The sequence below is a fragment of the Cervus canadensis genome, chromosome 5 (genome assembly GCF_019320065.1).
Source record: "Cervus canadensis isolate Bull #8, Minnesota chromosome 5, ASM1932006v1, whole genome shotgun sequence".
In the NCBI taxonomy this organism is placed as follows: domain Eukaryota; kingdom Metazoa; phylum Chordata; class Mammalia; order Artiodactyla; family Cervidae; genus Cervus; species Cervus canadensis.
This window is the reverse complement of record NC_057390.1, coordinates 77697722-77717750: the sequence shown is the minus strand read 5'-3', so window position 1 is coordinate 77717750 and position 20029 is coordinate 77697722. Positions and strand designations below refer to the sequence as shown.

General features: G+C 39.7%; 1 protein-coding gene across 1 annotated transcript in view; it reads right to left on the bottom strand.

Moving 5' to 3' along the window:
- Positions 1-20029, bottom strand: part of CYRIA (CYFIP related Rac1 interactor A) — a 101828-nt gene that overhangs the window by 13355 nt on the left and 68444 nt on the right. The window contains exons 3-6 of the mRNA XM_043469324.1: positions 15072-15151; positions 3795-3916; positions 2446-2551; positions 108-244 (exon numbers count right to left, since the gene is read on the bottom strand). Of these exons, the coding sequence (XP_043325259.1) occupies positions 108-244; positions 2446-2551; positions 3795-3916; positions 15072-15141 (435 nt within the window). The 5' untranslated portion in view covers positions 15142-15151. The remainder of the gene's footprint in view (positions 1-107; positions 245-2445; positions 2552-3794; positions 3917-15071; positions 15152-20029) is intronic.

Genomic DNA, 20029 nt, shown 5'->3' with positions numbered 1-20029 from the left:
AGCTACTTCCCTAGTCTTTTTCCCCCACCCCACAGCCCTGCAAAGCACCTGGACATGCAGGTGCTCAGTACGAATCTGTTAAATTGTCCAAGCACACATGGCCTAACCTTCAGCTCATCGAATCGAAGGGTGAAATGCAGAATTTCCGCAAATTCCTTGGCCAGGGCCTGCTCCCGCTCCAGGTGCTGGGTTGGTGTGTAGGGTGGACAGGTCAGAGATTCCAATAAACTCTGAAGAGCTTTTTCTAAAAGTCAAAGGGATACATACATATTTGAGGTGGACCACAGAGATTTTTCAAAAAGCTCAATTTGCAGCCCCAGTTGACATTCTGAGATAATCTGTGTGAGTCTTTCCTCTCCACCTTTCCCCCCCAGAACAGTGTGAAATGTGATGTGTGTGGATAAGGAGGAAAAGGAACCCCCCTGCCCTCCATGCCTGAAGAAGGCTGCCTCCACTGCAGAACTGACCTGTCGCCCCAAAGCTCAGCTGGACCCTCCCATGTTCTGTTGTCCCAAATCCTAACACTGTAGAAAACCACAAATAGGATCATGTGCATGAGACAGCCATCTATGACCTAGGATGAGATGAGGTGGCCCTGAATGCATGGGTTAAATTGCTTGCTTTGCAAGGAGAGACTTGCGGTCCACACCAGCCCTTCTCTGCAATGATACTCTTAGCAAATCCCAGGAATATTTTTCTACAAACCTGCTGCCATATCTACCTCCATTACTATCCTGAAAACAGTCTCATTACTCTCACCTGTCTGTTTCTAAACCTTCCTTCCTGCTTTTTCTTCAATATATTTTTCTTGGCATCAAGTCATTTTATCAATCCTCTAGAGAAGAGGTAGGCAAACTATGGCCCATAGGCTAAATCTGGTCCACAGTCGCTTTTTTTGCAAATAAAGTTTTATTAAACACAGCCATGCTTCATTAATATTTTCATTCTGTGCCACAATGGCAGGGTTGAGTGGCTGTAACGATAGGATAGCCCACAAGCCTAAAATATTTATTATCTGGCTCTTTATAGAAGGGTTCACTAGTGCTGACTTTGTCATCCCTAGAGGCCTTTTACAGCTTCTTTCTGAGGACATCACTAGCATTTTCTATCTACAGAAACACACTGTCTTCTGAGGCAGCCCGCTTGACCTTGGTGGATCTTTTTCCGTCTGCTGAGCTGACACTTGACTCCTTATGATTTCAGTTCAAGGGGTCTAGACACACACTTTGAGGAAACTGAGAAGTTGATCCCTCTTCAACCTGAGAGTCTTCAGGAGCTCTTCTTGAAAAACTGGTTCAGTTCATTGAACTATTCCCTTGGAGTCTCAGTTTCAAGTTCTCTCAACATCATGGCTATTATTCCCCCAGGGTACTTCAATATCTCTGTTTAATTCTCAAAATGTGGTACTCACTTATGGGCAGAAGTAGAATAAAACATGACCACACACTTCCTAAAGGAAATCAACCCTGAATACTCATTGGAAGGACTGATGCTGAAGCTGAAGCTCCAATACTTTGGCCATCTGATGCAAAGAGCCGACTCCTTGGAAAAGACCCTGATGCTGGGAAAGGTTGAAGGCAGGAGGAGAAGGGGATGACAGAGGATGAAATAGGTGAATGGCATCACCAACTCAATGGACATGAGTCTGAGCAAACTGCAGGAGACAGTGAAGGACAGGGAAGCCTGGTGTGCTGCAGTCCATGGGGTCGCAGAGACTCGGACATGACTGAATGACTGAACAACAATGAAACCCCCTTCCTCATTCTAGACATATCATACGTTTTAACCAGTGAAAGCTCAGATAGCTTTACTGTTGGGGGAGGGGTTATATCATATTGGTGGTCACAGGGAGCCTACTGTCAACCAGACTTGATTTTACTCTGACCTCTGCAAAGCCATCCTGTACCTGCACAGAGTTGTTTTCTTTTTTTTTTTTAAGCTTAAGAACAGAACATTATATTTGTCTTTCTTGTATTTTGCTATATTATTGGGTTGGCCAAAAAGTTTGTTTGGGTTTTTCTGTGCTGTCATCTGGAAAATCCAAATTAACTTTTTTTGGCCAACCAAATACATTTAACACATGATTTCAGCCAACCAACTTCTTTATGGGTTAGCAGGTAACATGGGTTTTCCAACTTCTCTGTCCTTTGGAAATGTGATCAGACAGGGTAATACTGTTAAGAGTAGGACTTAGCTGAGAACAAAACCAAAGGGAGACCCACTAGTAAAGACACTCGAAACATGCCAATAAATGCAGGAGAAGAAACTCTGAGGCATGCTGTCAGAAATTGACATGACCACTGTTTTTGTATCTGAGTGGCCTCTGATGATGCACAACAGTGGATGTGGGGCAGTTTCCAATTCCCCGAGCTTTTCCTACTACTTTCTCAAACACCATCACAGAACTTTACAAGAGGGACATGAAAAGCACAAATACATACTCACCTAGCCTGATGGAAAACTCATAAAATCTCTTCAGTCTCACGACCAAAGGACACACTGCATTCCAAGCTTTTTCCTGAAGCTGAATGTCATTGGGATTTTGGATGGCCTGCCAAAACATGATGGAATTGTCTGCTTAAAAGGAAGCGGTAGGCTCCATGTCAAAATGACTTAAGATTGAGAAAGAATTTGAGTTAAAAAAAAAAATTCCTGCTGTCTTTTGCTAATGTGTACTGCCTCAATCAGTTCATCATGGAAGTGTTGTCCAAGATGCTCAATTAGGATGGTGATTTTAGCACTTGAATATAATGCAAATGGCTCAACAATTAGACACCATGTCATTTGACTTGCTTCTCATATTGTCAATGCAAAAAAAAAAAATGCATGTCTAATTGGAAGCAATTCAGATCTCCTCCATGACCATTTGATTCTTCTAAAGTAGAGCTAGTGCTCATTGTGAAGTACAGATTCTGTAGATGTTTTCCTTTCTCTATAGTATGTATTACATTTCTGACAGTCTGAGATAGTACCTAAATTACCTAAATTAAATGGTGACCCTTAAGTAGAAAAATAACCTCTTAATAGGCTGCTACTTTCTGTGAAAGCCTGTTTTGCCTGGGTTTCAGCAGTTTGGGGATTATGATGCTAGCGGCATTTTATTGTTGTTGCTATGTCTTGTATTTTTTTTTTTTTTCCAGAAAATGGTGATGGCAATGTGTGTGTGTGCTGATACTTCCGCAAAACTAATTATTTCAAACAAAAGGAGTGTGAGGTTTCTTGCCTTGAAGGCATGACAAACTCTCAAAAGCCACATTGCCAATTTTTTTCTGTTTTGGTCACTGTTTTCTTTTTCCTGCACTTATTATTTTGATCTTACACGTCATTTCAGGATGACAGACCAGCAGGCTCCTTAAGGGAGGTTGTTTATGTCTCTTGTTTGTGATAGTCATGAAACCTGCTAAAAATCATTACAAAATGTTGGAAAGTTCACATACACCCAGACCTCATGACTCATATTTCAACTACCGCTCACAGATTTCATTTGTACGTTTCTCTTATACGAAGCAACATATTGACAAATTATTGTTTAAATGTGAGTCCTGCAATTTCAAACGTACGTCAGAGGAGAGAATGGCTTGCACTTTACATGGTCCACAGCACTATGTGCTCAGATCAGTGGATTCGAATAAAAGGGACCATTCATACATTTTTGAAGGACACATTACCCTCCTTGTTTCCTGGTACGGTAGGAAAAACTAGGGCCAGTACTTAATCTTGCTGTGTGTGTGTGCGTGTGTGGGTTTCCCTTCTCCACCAAGGGCGTTGTCAGCTTAGTGTTATTGTTGGCATACATCTCGGATCTCTGGCCCCGCGCCCTTGTACGCCTGCAGGTCTGCAAGGATGCTCTCGGAATCCTGGAGCACGGCGCTGATCTGGTTCCATATTTCCCTCTCTCCTTCTGTGGGCTGGGCATCTAGGCAGACAGGAAACCAAGAGACACAGAGGCTTGTGTTTATAAACAGCCTGGGAAGAGGCTCGGCATTCAATTCTACCCGCTAGACAATCCTATGTGACTCTGGCAGGCATGGTATTTCCTCTTTAACATAATAAGGTGCTAAGCAATGAAAACTAACAGAACTTCTGGCCATTACTCAGTTCAAAATAGTTACAAATATTTCACTCACATTTAACAAAGCATGTTGGAATCATTGTGCATGTGCAGTCGCTCGGTTGTATCTGATTCTTTGAGACCTCATGGACTGTAGCCCACCAGGCTCCTCTGTCCATGTGATTTCCCAGGCAAGCATACTAGAATGGCTTGCCATTTCCTTCTCCAGGGGATCTTCCTGACCCAGAGATCAAGCCCATGTCTCCTGCAGTGCAGGCGGATTCTTTACCACTGAGCCATCTAAGAAGCCCATGGAATCATTGTCGGTACCCCTTTATTTGTATAGATCACTTTTTTTTTTTTTTGCACATATACTATGTGCCAAGTGGTACACTGGGTGATAGGAAGAATAAACATTACCTTTTGGGATCCAATTCTAATATTTAATAGAAGCTATTGTGACTGAAAATCTATGAATCTGAGTCTAGATGGGAAAGTAGTCCCCCTTATATTTCCATACTAAAAAAAACTTAAGATTTTCCATAATTAATCTTTCAGAGCTATGGCATAGATATATCTTTGCAGAACACAATGATCTGTAGAAAGCAATGGAGTTCCTTTTTGAACATGAGTTCAAGAAGTGCAGAGAGTTCATTTTAAAGACTCCTATACTGTTCATCTTTGGTCTTAACCATGAAACTTATCCACAAAAATAAGTAATGCATTTAAACTTAAATACTGAAGAACAAATTCTAACAGTCACAGAGACATCCACTTAGTTCCTCAATGAATTCTGACTTGTTTACATTCCAGGAGCCAATGTATGTTCTTGCCTGCAGGAGTATTTTGTGAGGGCTGGTGGGTGGAAGTTGAATAGTGGTAAAGATAGGGTTTCATTTATTTCACAATGACTATAAAATAGGTTTTTTGCCTGGAATAGTTAGGAAATTAATCTCCATATAAAACAAGGGCATTGCTAATACAGAAAGAGGACAGATGTCATCTCCTAAAATCTGTTTTCAAAGATCCAAGTCCTAAGGGACTGAGTTCTCCCAGCAGACTTCACTGATGAAAGGGTACCTGCATGCATCCTCAGTCACTTCAGTCGTGTCCCACTCTTTGCAACCCTATGGACTGTAGCCCTCCAGGCTCCTCTGTCTATGGGATTCTCCAGCCCAATCCTGGAGTGGGCTGCCATGCCCTCCTCCAGGGGCTATTCCGAAGCAAGATTCAAACTCGCATCTCCTGCATTACAGGCTCATTTTCTTCCATAATTGGCTAGGCTTATTGCAAGTCCTAGGCTTTTCCGCTTTTCTCTGTCAGGGAACTGAATCACCTTTTCTTCCAGCTATTAATTAAGCCCTTGGTGTTGGCTGCACAGTCCCTGGCTTCTGGGCCAGGTTGCTTCAAGAGTCTAGAGGACTCAAATCACAAATGGCATAAACTTCTGAGACAGAAAGTACCAGCTGGGAGAAGCCCTAATCTGTCTGTCTCAGTTTTCAAATGGGAAAAAGACCATGTAACCCTAAGTGACATGTGGTCTTGGCCCGTATCCCTAAGTTCATAATTCACCCCACTTTGATCCCCCAGCTAAAAGAAGAGACAGGACTAACAAGTGAGAATCTGATCCACAAGACTGTAAGACTCAGACCTTATTTGTCTCATTTGACACTGTATCTCCAGGATCTAACACAGTGCCTGGCACCCAGTAATGGCAGTAGAAAAATGGGCTGAATGATTGAAACAGAGTCAGAGCTATGGCTTTTCCAGTAGTCATGTACGGATGTGAGTTGGGCCATAAAGCAGGTTGAGTGTCAAAGAACTGAGACTTTCAAACCGTGGTGTGGAGAAGACCCTGAGAGCCCCTTGGACTGCAAGAAGATCAAACCAGTTAATCCTAAAGAAAAATCAAACCTAAATATTCATTGGAAGGACTGACACTAAAGCTGAAGCAGCAATACTTCAGCTATCTGATGCAAAGATCCTGATGATGGGAAAGACTAAAGGCAAAAGGAGAGGGGGCGATAGAGGATGAGATGGTGTGATAGCATCACTGACTCAGTGGACATGACTTTGAGCAAACTCTGGAAGATAGGGAAGGACACGGAAGCCTGGCTTGCTGCAGTCCACGGGGTTGCAAAAACTCAGACACAACTTAGCAACTGAACAGCAATTCATATTGTTTTGTGATGGTTTTCCTGCTTATCTTTGAATACCAAGCTATCTGAAGACAGGGCCTGTATTCTTGTCCTCAGTGCTCCCATATGCCCTATCCATTGGAGAAACTTACTAAACGTGTCATGTCTCAATGGATAAATGATGAAACTGACCATATGATGGAGAACGTGGGTGTTGAGAAGCGGTGAAAAAATAAAGATCTTACTACTTCCAGATCCTCTCCTCTGTCTCATCTCCTGAAATGGCTTTACCACTGTTGCATGTCTCACTATCATCATGAAGATAATATGCATTTACCTACAATCAGACTGGCTATTCACACTTTAGTTAACGTGTTTTTAAATCCTCCATCATTTATCTATGGTCTCAATGCTTCCTCAGTGTGGTTAACATCCTAATAGAATATTTGATTAGTGCAAAACTGCATTAATGTTACTCTTCTAATTCTAAAGCTGTTATTATACTTTCTGGAATAGTCCTTTGAGAGACTTTGGGGTCTGCACTTTTGGCATTCTCCAAATTGAGATTCAGTTGGTCACCATGCTTTTAAAATGCATTGTGTCTTCAGATGTCAAGGAGAGACATCTTGAAAAAGACCCAGAAGAATTAGTGATTGGAAAGGTTACTATTTAACCTATCAGCAACCTCCTAGAGCATTTGCTGAGTGAACAGGAACTCTGAATGAAGGCTTCTGTTTTTCTATTTTTAACACAAAGATTGATCTTAAGTCAAAGGTACATACACACACTAAAAATAATGGTGATGATGGAAATGGGTCTCTGTTTCCAGTTGTGGCCAGTGAATTGTTTAGTGACGTTTCTTCTAAGAATCACATTCTAAATTCCTAATCATCACCAGTTATTTCATCGAAATTGAGGAAAATGGTTACAGAAAGCTGGACTGTTCCTGTCTAACAATGAAGCTGTTAAAAGTGCCTGTGATTTACACAGGCAATTTCAGAAACCAACACTTCTAGGAGCCCTGGAACAAGCCTCTCCAGGCCTTTCTCCAGGCGATGATTTAAACCCCTATTCTAGATTTGCTGTTGTGGAAAGAATGAAAATGTATCATGTGCCCTGTGACCTTGAATACATACATTTATTGTCAAGAATTTGCTGAATTCCAAGAGCCTAGAATTTTTAATGGAAAAAGCACCATCTTATCAATTAAGAAAGTTCAACAGTATTCATTTTGTTTATAGGGGACCTATTTATCCTCCTTTGACTCAATTTCCCAGTGACAGTGGATATTAACTGTCAGCATTTTAGAGTCACCGGGGTCAGGGGGCAGTTTCGTGCTGAAGGACTGTGATATTTACTGAGAGCAGAATTCTCGGCATTCCACTGTGCCGATGCAAAGCAAGGTGGCCACCAGCTTTGTCAGAAACAAACATCTTTGGTGAACATACCCCAGGGCACAGGCGGCAGGGCTCAACCCTGAGCAAGGCTGTCAAATCAAAGAGTTCTTATCTTTGTAAATCAGCCAAGGATGCACTCTGTCTCCACAAGCCCCGGAACACACACACACCTACCCCTAAAGACCTATTCAAGACTGTGTGGAAAAGCTGACAGAGAATCAAACAAATTAACTGAAGAAAATGTGAATGGGAGACGATTTATTTGAAGATGTCTTTGGCTTTGAAGGAAGCCCTGGCATTTCATCAGTAGGATACCTCCCTATCTCTGCACCCACCAACTGTTGTATAAACACCAAAGAAAGGCAGAGCAGGAAGGGTTCGCCAAACCATAAATTAAAACTCTAGCTCTTCTTCTCCACCCACTTACTCATTTCACCCTTCACCCCTTCAGGATAAACTAAGAAGCATAATAACTATCTAATATTAACAATATACGTGTGTGTGTGTTAGTCTTTCAGTCAGGTCAATGCTTTAAGACCCTGTGGACTGTAACCCACCAGGTTCCTCTGTGCACGGGATTCTCCAGGCAAGAACACTGATGTGGGTTGCCATTCCCTTCTCCACGGGATTTTTCTGACCCAGGGATCGAACCTGGGTCTCCTGCATTGCAGGCAGATTCTTTACCATCTGAGCCACCAGGGAAGCCCTGATATGAACACTGGGGGATGTGAAAATGGAAACGATTTATAGCATGATACTAACCGCTTACAAAAAAACAATCTACAATTGCAAAGGTCTGTCAGAAGATGTAAGTGTGATGGGACTGACATTATTTATTTGTACAGGAACATCAGTCTTCCTATGCCAGAGCCCTTTCCCAAGGGACAGTCAGATGAGGGACTGCAAAAAGCAGGGAGGTTTAAGACACTTGAAGGCTTGTTTATTTCACATGCTGAGGCATCCCTGTGAAGTCATGGGAGGAAGAGAGAGCTCCAGGGATGTAATTTTTGAAGAACCATATCCTATCATAAGTTTTCACTCACTAAATATGAGACCTCAGGGCAAGCCAATTAATCTCTCTTGGTCTCAGATGAATTCTTGGTAGGGGGAGGGGAGCTAGCAAGAGCTGCGTCTCCTCCCTATATGGTCCTGTGGGGGTCTGTGACGTGTAGAATCATAAAGAGGATGTTGACAGCTGAAAAGCACTTAAAAAGCGAAAGTGCTAGAAACTGAAAGAATCTTTCTGAATGAATCCCTGCCTTGACATAAACAAATTGCTTCCCAGGTCTGTTCTGTTCCTTGGCTTTTTGTTTGTTTTAGTTTCATTTGTAAAGTAACCAAAACATCCTTTATTTTCCTCCTTTCCCTTTCCAAGATTATCTAGCCCCCTATGCACAACTGAAGCAGATGTGAGAGTAACAGGGAGGGGGAGACGAAAGAAGAGATCAGTAGCAGTAAGAAGTATTCTGCATCCCCGAAAGAAATTCCAGCTGATTGCCTAATCTGAAATGCACCCACACCCTTGCTTTAAAGAGTAGGAGACTGTAGTTGTAACACGTCAAAATACGCAGAGCCTTTCTGGAAGTACCATGGCTTGGGAGCTTTAGAATTTCCCTCTTGACTAACCCCATCAACCACTTTTATGGCTTTTGGCATTCCTATTATGCTCATAAGGGTAGATTTTTCTTACAAGAAAATCACTTTTCTGTTACTATAGCCAAAGAAATGTATCTTCATCCCAGCCTAGAACCTGTACTTCTTTAGGCTAGTCCATCACTTTCTCTTTGTTCTAGCTATTAGATTTCTTCTCTGCTACCTGTACTATTGTCTCTTCATTGTGTTTGCATCTGATCTCCCCAACAGTTACATACTCCTTGAAAAAGAGTTTGTGCTCCTGTATTTATGTACCTTATGTGCTTCACCTTCATGCCCCTCTGCTCCACTAAGACCCCACCCCCACTTCTGCTGGTCCTGCTAGGATACAGAAGATGCTCTGCAGATAGTTACTGAATTAGCATCAATGAAGAAGCCAAGGTTCCTAAGCTTATGCTTCATGCCCAGGTCTATGTCAGATGCTGAATAGGTCACACATGACATAAGCATAAGGTGCCATCTAAATCTTTTCCACAGAGAAGTTCTTTAGGCTAAAGTGAAATTATACCAAAGAGACCTAGCTATGTCAGAAGGAATGGAGAACACTGAAAAATATGTCAGTAAGATTACAAATATAAATACACAGAGACTATTTGAGAGTTTAAAGTTTAAAAAAAAGACATTGCAATGAGTTTATAACATATACATATAACATATGCACACAGAAGTAAAACATGTAACTATAGAACAAAGAGTGAGTGGAAAGGTGGTGATTGGAAGTCTACTATGACAAGTTTCTTAAATTCTTCATGAAGTGAACAATGCATTTTGAAGACAGATGGCAGTAAGTTAAAGATGTATATAATAATCTCTAACGTAAGAACCAAGAAGCACAACTAAAAAGTCAGCAGAAAGGACACAAAAGAGCACTAAAAATTATTTGGCTTACTTAAAAGACAGAAAGACACTGAGAAACTAAGAGGAAAAAAATAACGAATGGAAATGACACCAAGATACACAAATACAAACGTTAATTAAAGGCACATACAGTAATTAAAAGTAAATGGACTAGACATACCAATTAAAAGGTTGATATTATCAGCTTGGATAAAAAAGCTTGGGGCAACTACATATTGTTTATAAGAAACACGCTATAAAGAAAGGTAGACAAAATAGGGAAATACATACTGCTGCAAATACTAAGGGTAAGAAAACTGTTATGGTCAAAATATGACATGATTAAAGGTAGATTTAACAAAAGACATGCCAGATTTCTAAAAACTATAAAACATTTCTGAGTGAAGTTAAAGAATATCTAAACAAACAGAAAGATAGACTATATGCATAGGTGGGACAAATTAATATTGCCTAGAAGTCAATTACCTCCAAACTGATTTATTGATTTACATAATTATAATCAGTATCCCAGCAAGATTTTTTGTGGACATTAAAAGCTAGTTTTGAAGGATACATAAAATTATATAGAAAAGTAAAGGTGCTAGAATAGTCAGAATATCTTGAGAAAGAACAAAGTTGAAACACTTGCTTTTCCTGATTTCATAACTTATTAGTTGCTATGTTTTGGTATTAATTGGTGAAATGGATCAAGAAGCAATGAGAGAGAATAAAAGGTCCCTAAGTAGACCCACATATATTATAAATAACAAATTTATGATTGAGCATTAAAGCAATCCGCCTGTGCTAAAATAATTTTGTATCACATGAAAAAAGAAATAAATCCAATACCTCTTTCACAACATATGCAAAAACTTGCTAAGATTGATCATTGACTTAAATGTAAAGCTTAAAATTCTAAAGCTTTCATAGGGAAATGTCATTGAGTATGTTTATGACCATGGAATAGGCATGATTTCTTAAAGAAGATACAGAATGCACTTAGAGAAAAAGGAAGAAAATGATGAATCACACTTCATTAAATTATAACATTTCTGTTCATGGAAAGAAAATAGTCATGGGATGAAAAAACAATAATAAAAAGATGGTAAGTGACTGTGTAGAAATACGAGCATAGACTGTAGAACCCACTACAAAGGTCAAACAAATTTAAATCAGATCTACACAACTGGAAAACCTAAGGACAGATGTGTCTAATTTTGTATTAAATTTTGACCCAGCTTAATTATATCTATTTGACCCAGTTCAATTATATTCCATCACTGACTTCAAAAAGAATATCCAGCACTCGAAGCAGAGGTGCCACATGCATTTAAGCTGTTGCTACAGGCTGTTCAGCCTGCCTTCCTCCCTTCACTGCTGACTCCCCCCTTAACTCTTTGCAATCCAACCTCTGTATTTAAAACAATAAATCCTGAATCTGTTAGGCAGCTAACTGCCCAACTCATCATCCCCTTTTCAAGCCTTCTTGACTACTCTCAGCATCTGAATCTATTTACATTCCCTCCTTCTTGAAAGTCTGTGTCTCCTGGCTGCCTGATCTAGCCTGTTCTATTCTGTTTCTTCACATGGCCAGCATCTGTTACTTGGGCTCATTTGGTCTCTTAGCTCAACACAAGCTGATGGCTGGGTCACCACACTGGGTGGGGCCCAAGCCCTGCCATCAGGAATCTCAATTAAGTTGCCCTGCTTCTCCCTCAATGTAGCCTCTCTCCTACTCAAGCTCCCTTTAAACACAAGCATGCCTGAAGTTGTCATCCACTCAGCTCTTGTCTTCTGTAGTTTTCCTTCGGGGATTTTAACTATTCTCTTTGGAAAAGTCTGCTGAAAGTGAAGGTGTTAGTCGCTCATTGATGTCCGATCTTTGGGAACCCATGGACTATATGTAGCCCACCAGGCATCTCTGTCCATGGAATTCCCCAGACAAGAATGCTGGAGTGGGTAGCCTTTCCCTTCTCCAGGGGACCTTCCCAATCCAGAGAACGAACCCAGGTCTTCTAGGTCTTCAGAAAAAAATACTCATTAAGTCCATTCCAAATGCCACCTTTGCAAGAAAACTTTTCTAATTCCTCCTGAGGTCATCCATTTCTTGAAACTAGAAGCTTCTCCCTCTATTCCCAGGTCACACTATGCCTCTTCTAAGCCCCTTATTTTATTTTGTCTTTGAACTGTCTGCCTATATTGTCCTCCACACCAGCCTGGGGCTTCATTAGGCAATGGCTGCTCTTGTTTAGTTCCATCTCCCTGATGTCACCAGGCTTACATGGATGCTCATGACCATACTCAACGTACCATTGCCATAATGAGCTGAAATCTACACGCTCAAGGAAAAATCATGACCTCAGCCCATCTTTCCCACCCTTCCAGTCTGTCATCCTTCTTTCTTGAAAGCCAGCTTTAGGAAATAAGATTTGAAGAATCAACAAATGAAAATAATTTTTTTTTTCATGAGACATCTCATCTCCCTCTCTAATTAGGCAGAAAATGATGGTTGTATTACTTCCTGGAAGCTGCTTATGATGAGCACTTAAGGGAATCGAAGCAAAAGGAAGAAGAAGGCCAAAGACATCTGTACTCCCACCTCAATTCCCTGATCATTCCCCGTGTGACTTCAGCCCAGTGACTCATCTTCTCAGACTCAGTGAAATAATGTTAATCTTCTCTTTGGTAGTAAGGGGGATATAAACGGGATTTTATACATGTCTATAAATTTATAGTTTTATACTTTCCTTAAATACTCTAGTTCTAGTCCTAGTAATAGGCTACCAGACATGGAAATCCAGTCTATACTTCCCCTTCCTGAAGAAATTATAGCATATCTATAGATGGAGTTTTGATACTATAAGGCATTACCAAAATTGGAAATATTTAAATGCTTTCTTTGGCCACCATGATCTTTCTTTAAATACCATATTAAGAAAATGGCCAAAGTACAAGACTGAGTAGGTCAGAGTCCTTGGGTTGTAGGAGAGAGGAAGAGAGGCCCCGTTGCTATGTTGGTGGGGAAGGGAATGCCCTGAGGTCTTGCTTCGGAGAACACCAGCTGAAAAGTACTGCTTTAAATTCCTGTAGATTTTACTTTTATCCCTTTAAAGTTTTCATATTAGACTTGACAAAGAACTCAATATTATTCTTTGTGGAAGCATGGGAAGGCCAAAGTTCAAGAACAGCTACATAGGCAAATGGGGCCACTGAATTCTGGGTGACATTGTGAGAAGCATGCTCACATGCATGTGGAATTTAGAACTTCCAAAAGAGTAAAGCATGAAACTCCCTTTCATGAGTTGTAGGTGAACGCTGTTTTACCACTATTTTGGTCTTTGTGCACGCTGAATGAAACAGTGTAAAATACATATGACAAGAAGTGGAAAGGACCAATTAAAGATGCAAGTAGTAAAATTAGGGTGTTGGAATAATAGGTAGTTCATTCTGCAACAATTTTTAAAATTATTAATAAGTCTTCCTGTAATAATAAAGATATGTATATTATAGAAGAGTAGCAAAAGTCACACCAGTAAAAAAAAAAAAAAAGAAAACCTATTCTTTGAGTTCCCAGCTGCCCTCCTTACTAAACCGAACCAAACCCAGCATAGCTCAAACAAACCCAAACAAACCCAGCCAAAACCAACTAAATCCAACCAAATTTAACCAAGCCCAAACAAATCCAGCCAAACCAAATTAAGTTCAGCCAAACCCAATCAAATTCCACCAAACCCAGACAAGCTCAGCCAAATACGACCAAACCCAGACAAACCCAGCTAAACTCAACCAAAACCAACCACACCCAATCAAATCCAGCCAAACTTAGCAAAATAACAAGAACAATAACAAACTGAGTTAAATCACAAGTGAGATCTCTTTAATTGAATATAATTTGCATTAAAAATTTTTTTTCAGAATGTATGTTTTGGGAATACTTTTCCTTTTTAAGTAGGTATTTAGGCATAACAAAAATTTTAAAAAGATACCTCCAGAGAGCTTTCGTAGTTTGGTTTGCTGTATCTTAGAAAGTTATTCTAGCATTTACTTAGAAAATCTCTATTAGAAGGTTTAATATACATGTAAGGGAGTTTCAACTTATTTTTAATATGAATAAAATACTTTAAACTATAGTTTAAACTATACTTTAAAGCAGATTAAGGATTGCAACAGATGGTGACTACTGGGACAAAGGACATTTAACTGTGCTTGGTATTGTGGAATTGCAATTCAAAAGGAGGAGAACACAAGAATAAGTATAGACACATGAGATCAGTTGCTTAAAATGAATGTGTCACTCATTAATAAACATATTCAAACAATGAACAATATAAGAAAGAATCTCTGTATGTATTCAGTCATGATTCATAAGCCATTTTCCCTAATTTAAAGTTTTTGATTTAAAAAAAACCTTTCAAATGAAAGCTGCATCTCAAAATTCTGAAACAGTTCTGTATTATCAAATAATACACAAAGAACAGACAGAGATTACTCAAAACTACAAAATCTCTAAGTCTCATGTCTGGTATCTATCAATTTTCTTTTACATCTAGTGATATTTGTTTTATATTAATCTGTGTAAATTCCTATGTATACCATTTTCTTTAGATTATGACATAATAATTCATGAAAATTATTAGGAAAATACATGATGATGATTGATGTTAGGCCTACAATAACTGATTGCTTCTAAAATCAAAGAAAAGCATGAGCATATTAGATGTTCTTTTAAAAATTTTTTTATTATTTTAATTAATTAATTAATTTTACTTTACAATATTGTATTGGTTTTGCCATACATTGACTTGAATCCACCACAGTTTAAAAAAATAATATATGAAAAGAAAGAAGGAAGTGGTCTTTGAAGACTCAGAGAAATGCAGAGAGACATTTGGATGTGGTTTAAGCATTACCTAACAATCTTTATAACTCTCCTATCAACAAACTATAAAGAAAGTGAAGACTTCTCATCATAATCTTTTAATTTTGGGAACTTACTTTCAAAATCCAGGAAAAAATGTGGGTAGTTTTCAATTTCCCTGGTAAGGACTTTGAGCAGGTTTCCCATCCCAGCAAGCCTAGAAGAGGAAACACAAAACCAAACACCATTAGCAGTATAAAACACATACTTCTTAAAAGGTTAGATATTTTTTAATGATTTGCATACATACCACTGAACCCCTATAACTACATCAGAAGACCTAACAGAAAGTATTTTTATACCAGGTGACAAGTGATAAGTTAGTAATTAGTTATTGTTCAAAGAATTGCGTAATGGTCATAGGAGGCAGAGCTCAGGTGTATTCTAGAAATCTTTTTTCCCCTTTCCCGTTCACTAATCCCCAGAATCCTTACAGTTAATATTTTATCCTTGCTTTATTTCTGTTCCATTGGTATGGGCACATACCATGTCAATGGACAAGCAGAACAGTGAGGGCATTATTAAATTACTTATCCAGAAAGGTAAATTTCTCAAAGCTCCCAAGGAAAAGAGTTTAGAAAACAGATTTATACTCCCAGGAATCCCTTTTAGCCTATACAAGAGGTCCTGTTTCCCAGGTAAGTCATAGGTTCCTGTGATTTAACATTTCAATAGTTATGAGATTTGTACTTCATGAAGTTTAAAAATGAAAAGGTATAACATCCAAAAAGTTATTCTCAATGAAACTGCAGCCTGAGGCATTTGCAACAGTGAATCCAACCTACAGAGAAATACAAATCTGTGACATATCTGCAACCCCAACCTGAAAGAATAGGGAAAATGTAGTTATTATTGATGACAGAGGATGAGAGGGTTGGACAGCATCATTGACTCAATGGACATGAGTGTGAGCAAACTCCGGGAGATGGTGAAGGACAGGGAAGCCTGGCGTGCTGCAGTCCATGGGGTCGCAGAGTCAGACATGACTTAGCAACTAAACTTAACTGATTTAAATAAATAGCAACATGTCTACTGCTCTCAGCTCTAGACGGTAAACCTTCTCCTTCTTCAGGAGGCCACTGTGCCTTCATTCATTCTACACGTATTTATGGAGCCGTGATCTGAGGCTGGGTGCTGAAGCCATTCCTCTAACTCGTGACTCAGACACCTCAGCTTGTGAGGGATCAACTTCAAAAATCACTGGATGAGGATAATGGAGCTCAGGGCTGTAATTTTCTATGCACATGGCTCCTGATAGTGTTACGTTGCTGTAGGAATTTTTTTTAAAATGCCACTGTAAGAAAGATGTGGTGAACGAAAAATAAACAAAAAGGATGCTATGCATACAAATACGTAACAAGCAGTTCTCTTGGGTGCAGCAGGTGGTATAATATAGTCTCCATAATCCTCCCTCTGAGAAAATACTCACATCCACTTACAGATATCACCCAAGGTCACCCATGTCACTAATGTGAAGCTAGAAGAACTTAGGGAGGACTGCTTGCAATCCTACCTCTGTTTCCTGTTAGCTCTGTTATCCAAGGCAAGGCACTGACTCTCTAAGCCTGTTTTCTCATCTATAAAAAGAGTTTTTGAAATGTATCTATTTCATCAATTCATGGATATTAATGAGATTAAAGATATAAAATGCCTAGCACAGTACTTCTAAGAAGTGCTCAAGAAACAATATGTGATAATTACCACTGTCATCATTATGATGATTATCTTAACGCCTTCAAATACTTACTCAGAGTTCTATGGAAGACAAATCAGAGAGGTGTTATGTGGCTCTAGGGAAGAGAACTAGAACCAATGAGGGAATAACGAGGAAGATCTTCATTCAATGTCGTGAAAACATTTCTCACCACTAGGGTTGTCAGACTATTGGGTGATTTGCCCTGTGAAATAGTGAGTTTCCTGTCACTGGTGGTGGTGAAGTAGAAATTAAAAATATTGTGAAAATGAGTTGGGCAGAAGATCGGGATATATACTTCTTCGACCTTGCCGATCTTGAAGTATATGAATATTTGGGCATGCGTGCGTGTGTGCTAAGTCGCTTCAGTTATGTCCGTCTCTGTGCAGCCCTGTGGACTATAACCCACAAGCTCCTCTGTCCATGGGATTCTCCAGGCAAGAATACTGGAGTGGGTTGCCATGTCCTCCTCCGGGGGATCTTCCCTACCCAGGGATTGAACTTGTGTCTCTTGCATTATCACTAGTGCCACCTGGGCATGTGTGCACAAGTACACAGACACACAATTTGAGGCAAACACCATGCTCCTCTTGTCCAAAAGAATCTTCCCTCTTTCATATTCTTTCCATCATTTTTTTTTCCTCCCTTGCCTTGATTCGTGTTTCCTTTTAAGATATTTTTTGAGCAAAGCCCTGTGTGAGACAGGTTCTGCCAAATTAAAATTCACAACTAGTGTAGTCCATCCTTGTCACTGGGCAATATTCACAAACCCTCCTGGGTCTCCAGGAAACAATGTGTTTCCAATTTAATGAACAATTCCAACTCAGACCCCAAGGCAAATCTTGCAGGAAGATGATTCTACTGTTTAGTAGCAACCCCAACTTTCATATAAAATGCCTTAATGGAAGTTAAATATTCTTAATTTCCCTAGTTTTGTGCTATTAACATGTCACAAGAGACCTGAACGAGTTTAGCTTCCTCCTAAAAGTCTGCCTTGTGTAGGATTTTACTGTCAGAGTTCCTGGGTGGGAAATGCGTTAAGCCTTTAAAATTAGTAACAGACTGAAACACGCATGGAAATACATCCAAATATTAGCCGGCTGCAGAGTGCTATCTGTTCAGAAGGTTACTTAGTCTGGTTGGCTGATGTGGTCAAATATCCTGAGACGTGATCCTAACAACAGCCAGGGTCAATTAACTGGAACTATTCTAGATTTCTAGATGTTGACACCCCAAACAGGAACTGTCTGGAATGATAAAATTGTGGGAACTTATATAGCGTTATGGAACCTAGAAAACATGCATTTCAATACAACCTTCTTGAATAGATAAATAGTTCATCTCCTTCATGGCAAAAAAAAAAAAAAAAAATTGCTCCCCTCCAAGGGGACAAGAATATGCACATTTTATTAAATGCCTATGGTATGCCTGGCACTGTGCTTGGAGCTTTCACACACTTAAATTCACTAAAACCTTATACCAACTCTTTGGGTAGCTACAACTGTCTTCATTTATTGGAAGAAAAAGAGGTTCAGATGGTTAAGTATATTTCTAAAGATGAAAGGAGAATAAAAGATGGAGTCACATTTGAACTTGAGGGTCTGGGAACCCAAAGTCCACATTCTTTTCCCCACAAGAAGGAACCTGGGGCTTCAGACCCCTAGGAGGTCCCTGGATGAGAACGCTGAGAGTCCATGGTCTGCAGAAAGTGTCTGCAGGATAATACAGTACTGTAGGCCTACGATCCTTTTTCTGGGGACAGTCTACAGTTTCTGTTAAGATTCCAAAGCAGCCTGTTTCTCACTAGTAATGCTCCATGTACAGGGAAAAACATACTTCTTGAGGAATCCATGCTTTCTTTAGAAAACCATGGAGGGGGGAGTAGAGTCTTCCAGAAAAGTTGGCTTCATAGAAGAAGTGAAGTCCACCCAGGCATGAAGGAGACTGGGAATCTGTAATGGCAGAGAGGAGGTCCCCAGCTGGGGGATGAGGGGTGAGAAGGGAACAGCAGACACAAGTACTGCTGAAGTCTTCCCCAAACAGAAGGCTTATTCCTCAAGGTTTATTTATTTAATACAATTTTGAAATGGATCTTTACACTTTTTTTTTCCCAAATTAAAGGAGGGCATTTCTCTAGTCTTGGTAAGAGTGTTAACATTATCTGTAAAGACAGCCCACATGTCTCTGCCAAGGGAGGCTCTCCTGTCTCCGTGGTGATGATTTGGGATGTATACTGGTGTTTTCTGTGACTACTTTCTTGGCTCTCAGCTTAAAACCACTTCCATGGGAGTTGGCTCATAGGCTGCTCAGTAGAAAATGATGACTTTCCTAAAGAAGTCGTTTTCTGCTAACACTTGAGATCCAAAAATGAGAAGAGAAGCAAAACACGCACACAGACACCACACACACACACACACACACACATACGTGTGCAATTATTTTTTCGTCCTATTTATAACTCTGCTCTTGTTTGGAAGAAAATAATAAATAAACAATAGGATTAGCTGTATTCCCAGAGTGTAAAACCAAATAAAATCAACCAGAGGTGATTTTAAAAAAATGAGGCCATCTGTGGTGAGGAAATTTGTTTACTAGAAGTAAGACATATCAGAACTCAAGTGCAGGGCATGGGCATAGCGAATCCTGACCTTTGCCTGTGTGCACCAACATTTCAATGCCCAATTTTCATGATTAAAGAACAAGCACTCAGAAAATTTCTTTTGTAGCTACAACTATTGCAAAGGAGAATTTCTAAGCCAATACCACCTTTCATCAACAAAGAACAGAAAGTGAGAAAAAATAGAGCAACAGCCCTACATGGTTTATTTGCTAGTATTTTTCTTAAGGTTTAAGATGGTAAAGACTCAATGCCTCTACTAGAGGGATGGGTTTTCTTAGCATTTTGAGTGAGCCAATACCTTCCAGCATCTACAAATTTTTTAGCATCCCTGGTACAAAAATTTAAGAAATCAAAGACTTAGATTCTTTTATCTATAACTCTGTATTTTGGAGATTAAGAAGTTCTGCTGAGCCTAATATTTTTCTGTAACATAGTTATTAGCATATAGTGAAAGTGTTAGTTGCTCAGTCATCTCTGACTCTTTGTGACCCCATGACCTGTAGGCCACCACATGCCTCTCTCCATGGGATTCTTTTTGTCCTCCTCCAGGGGATCTTCCCAACCCGGGGATAAAACCCAAGTCTCCTGCATTATAGGCAGATTCTTTACCAGTCTGAACTACTACAAGCCCCAGACAAATCATGAATACACAATGACATATATTTATATAATATCATATCTTTGTCAAAGATGTTTCTGGACTCATTTATCCTCAACATGAG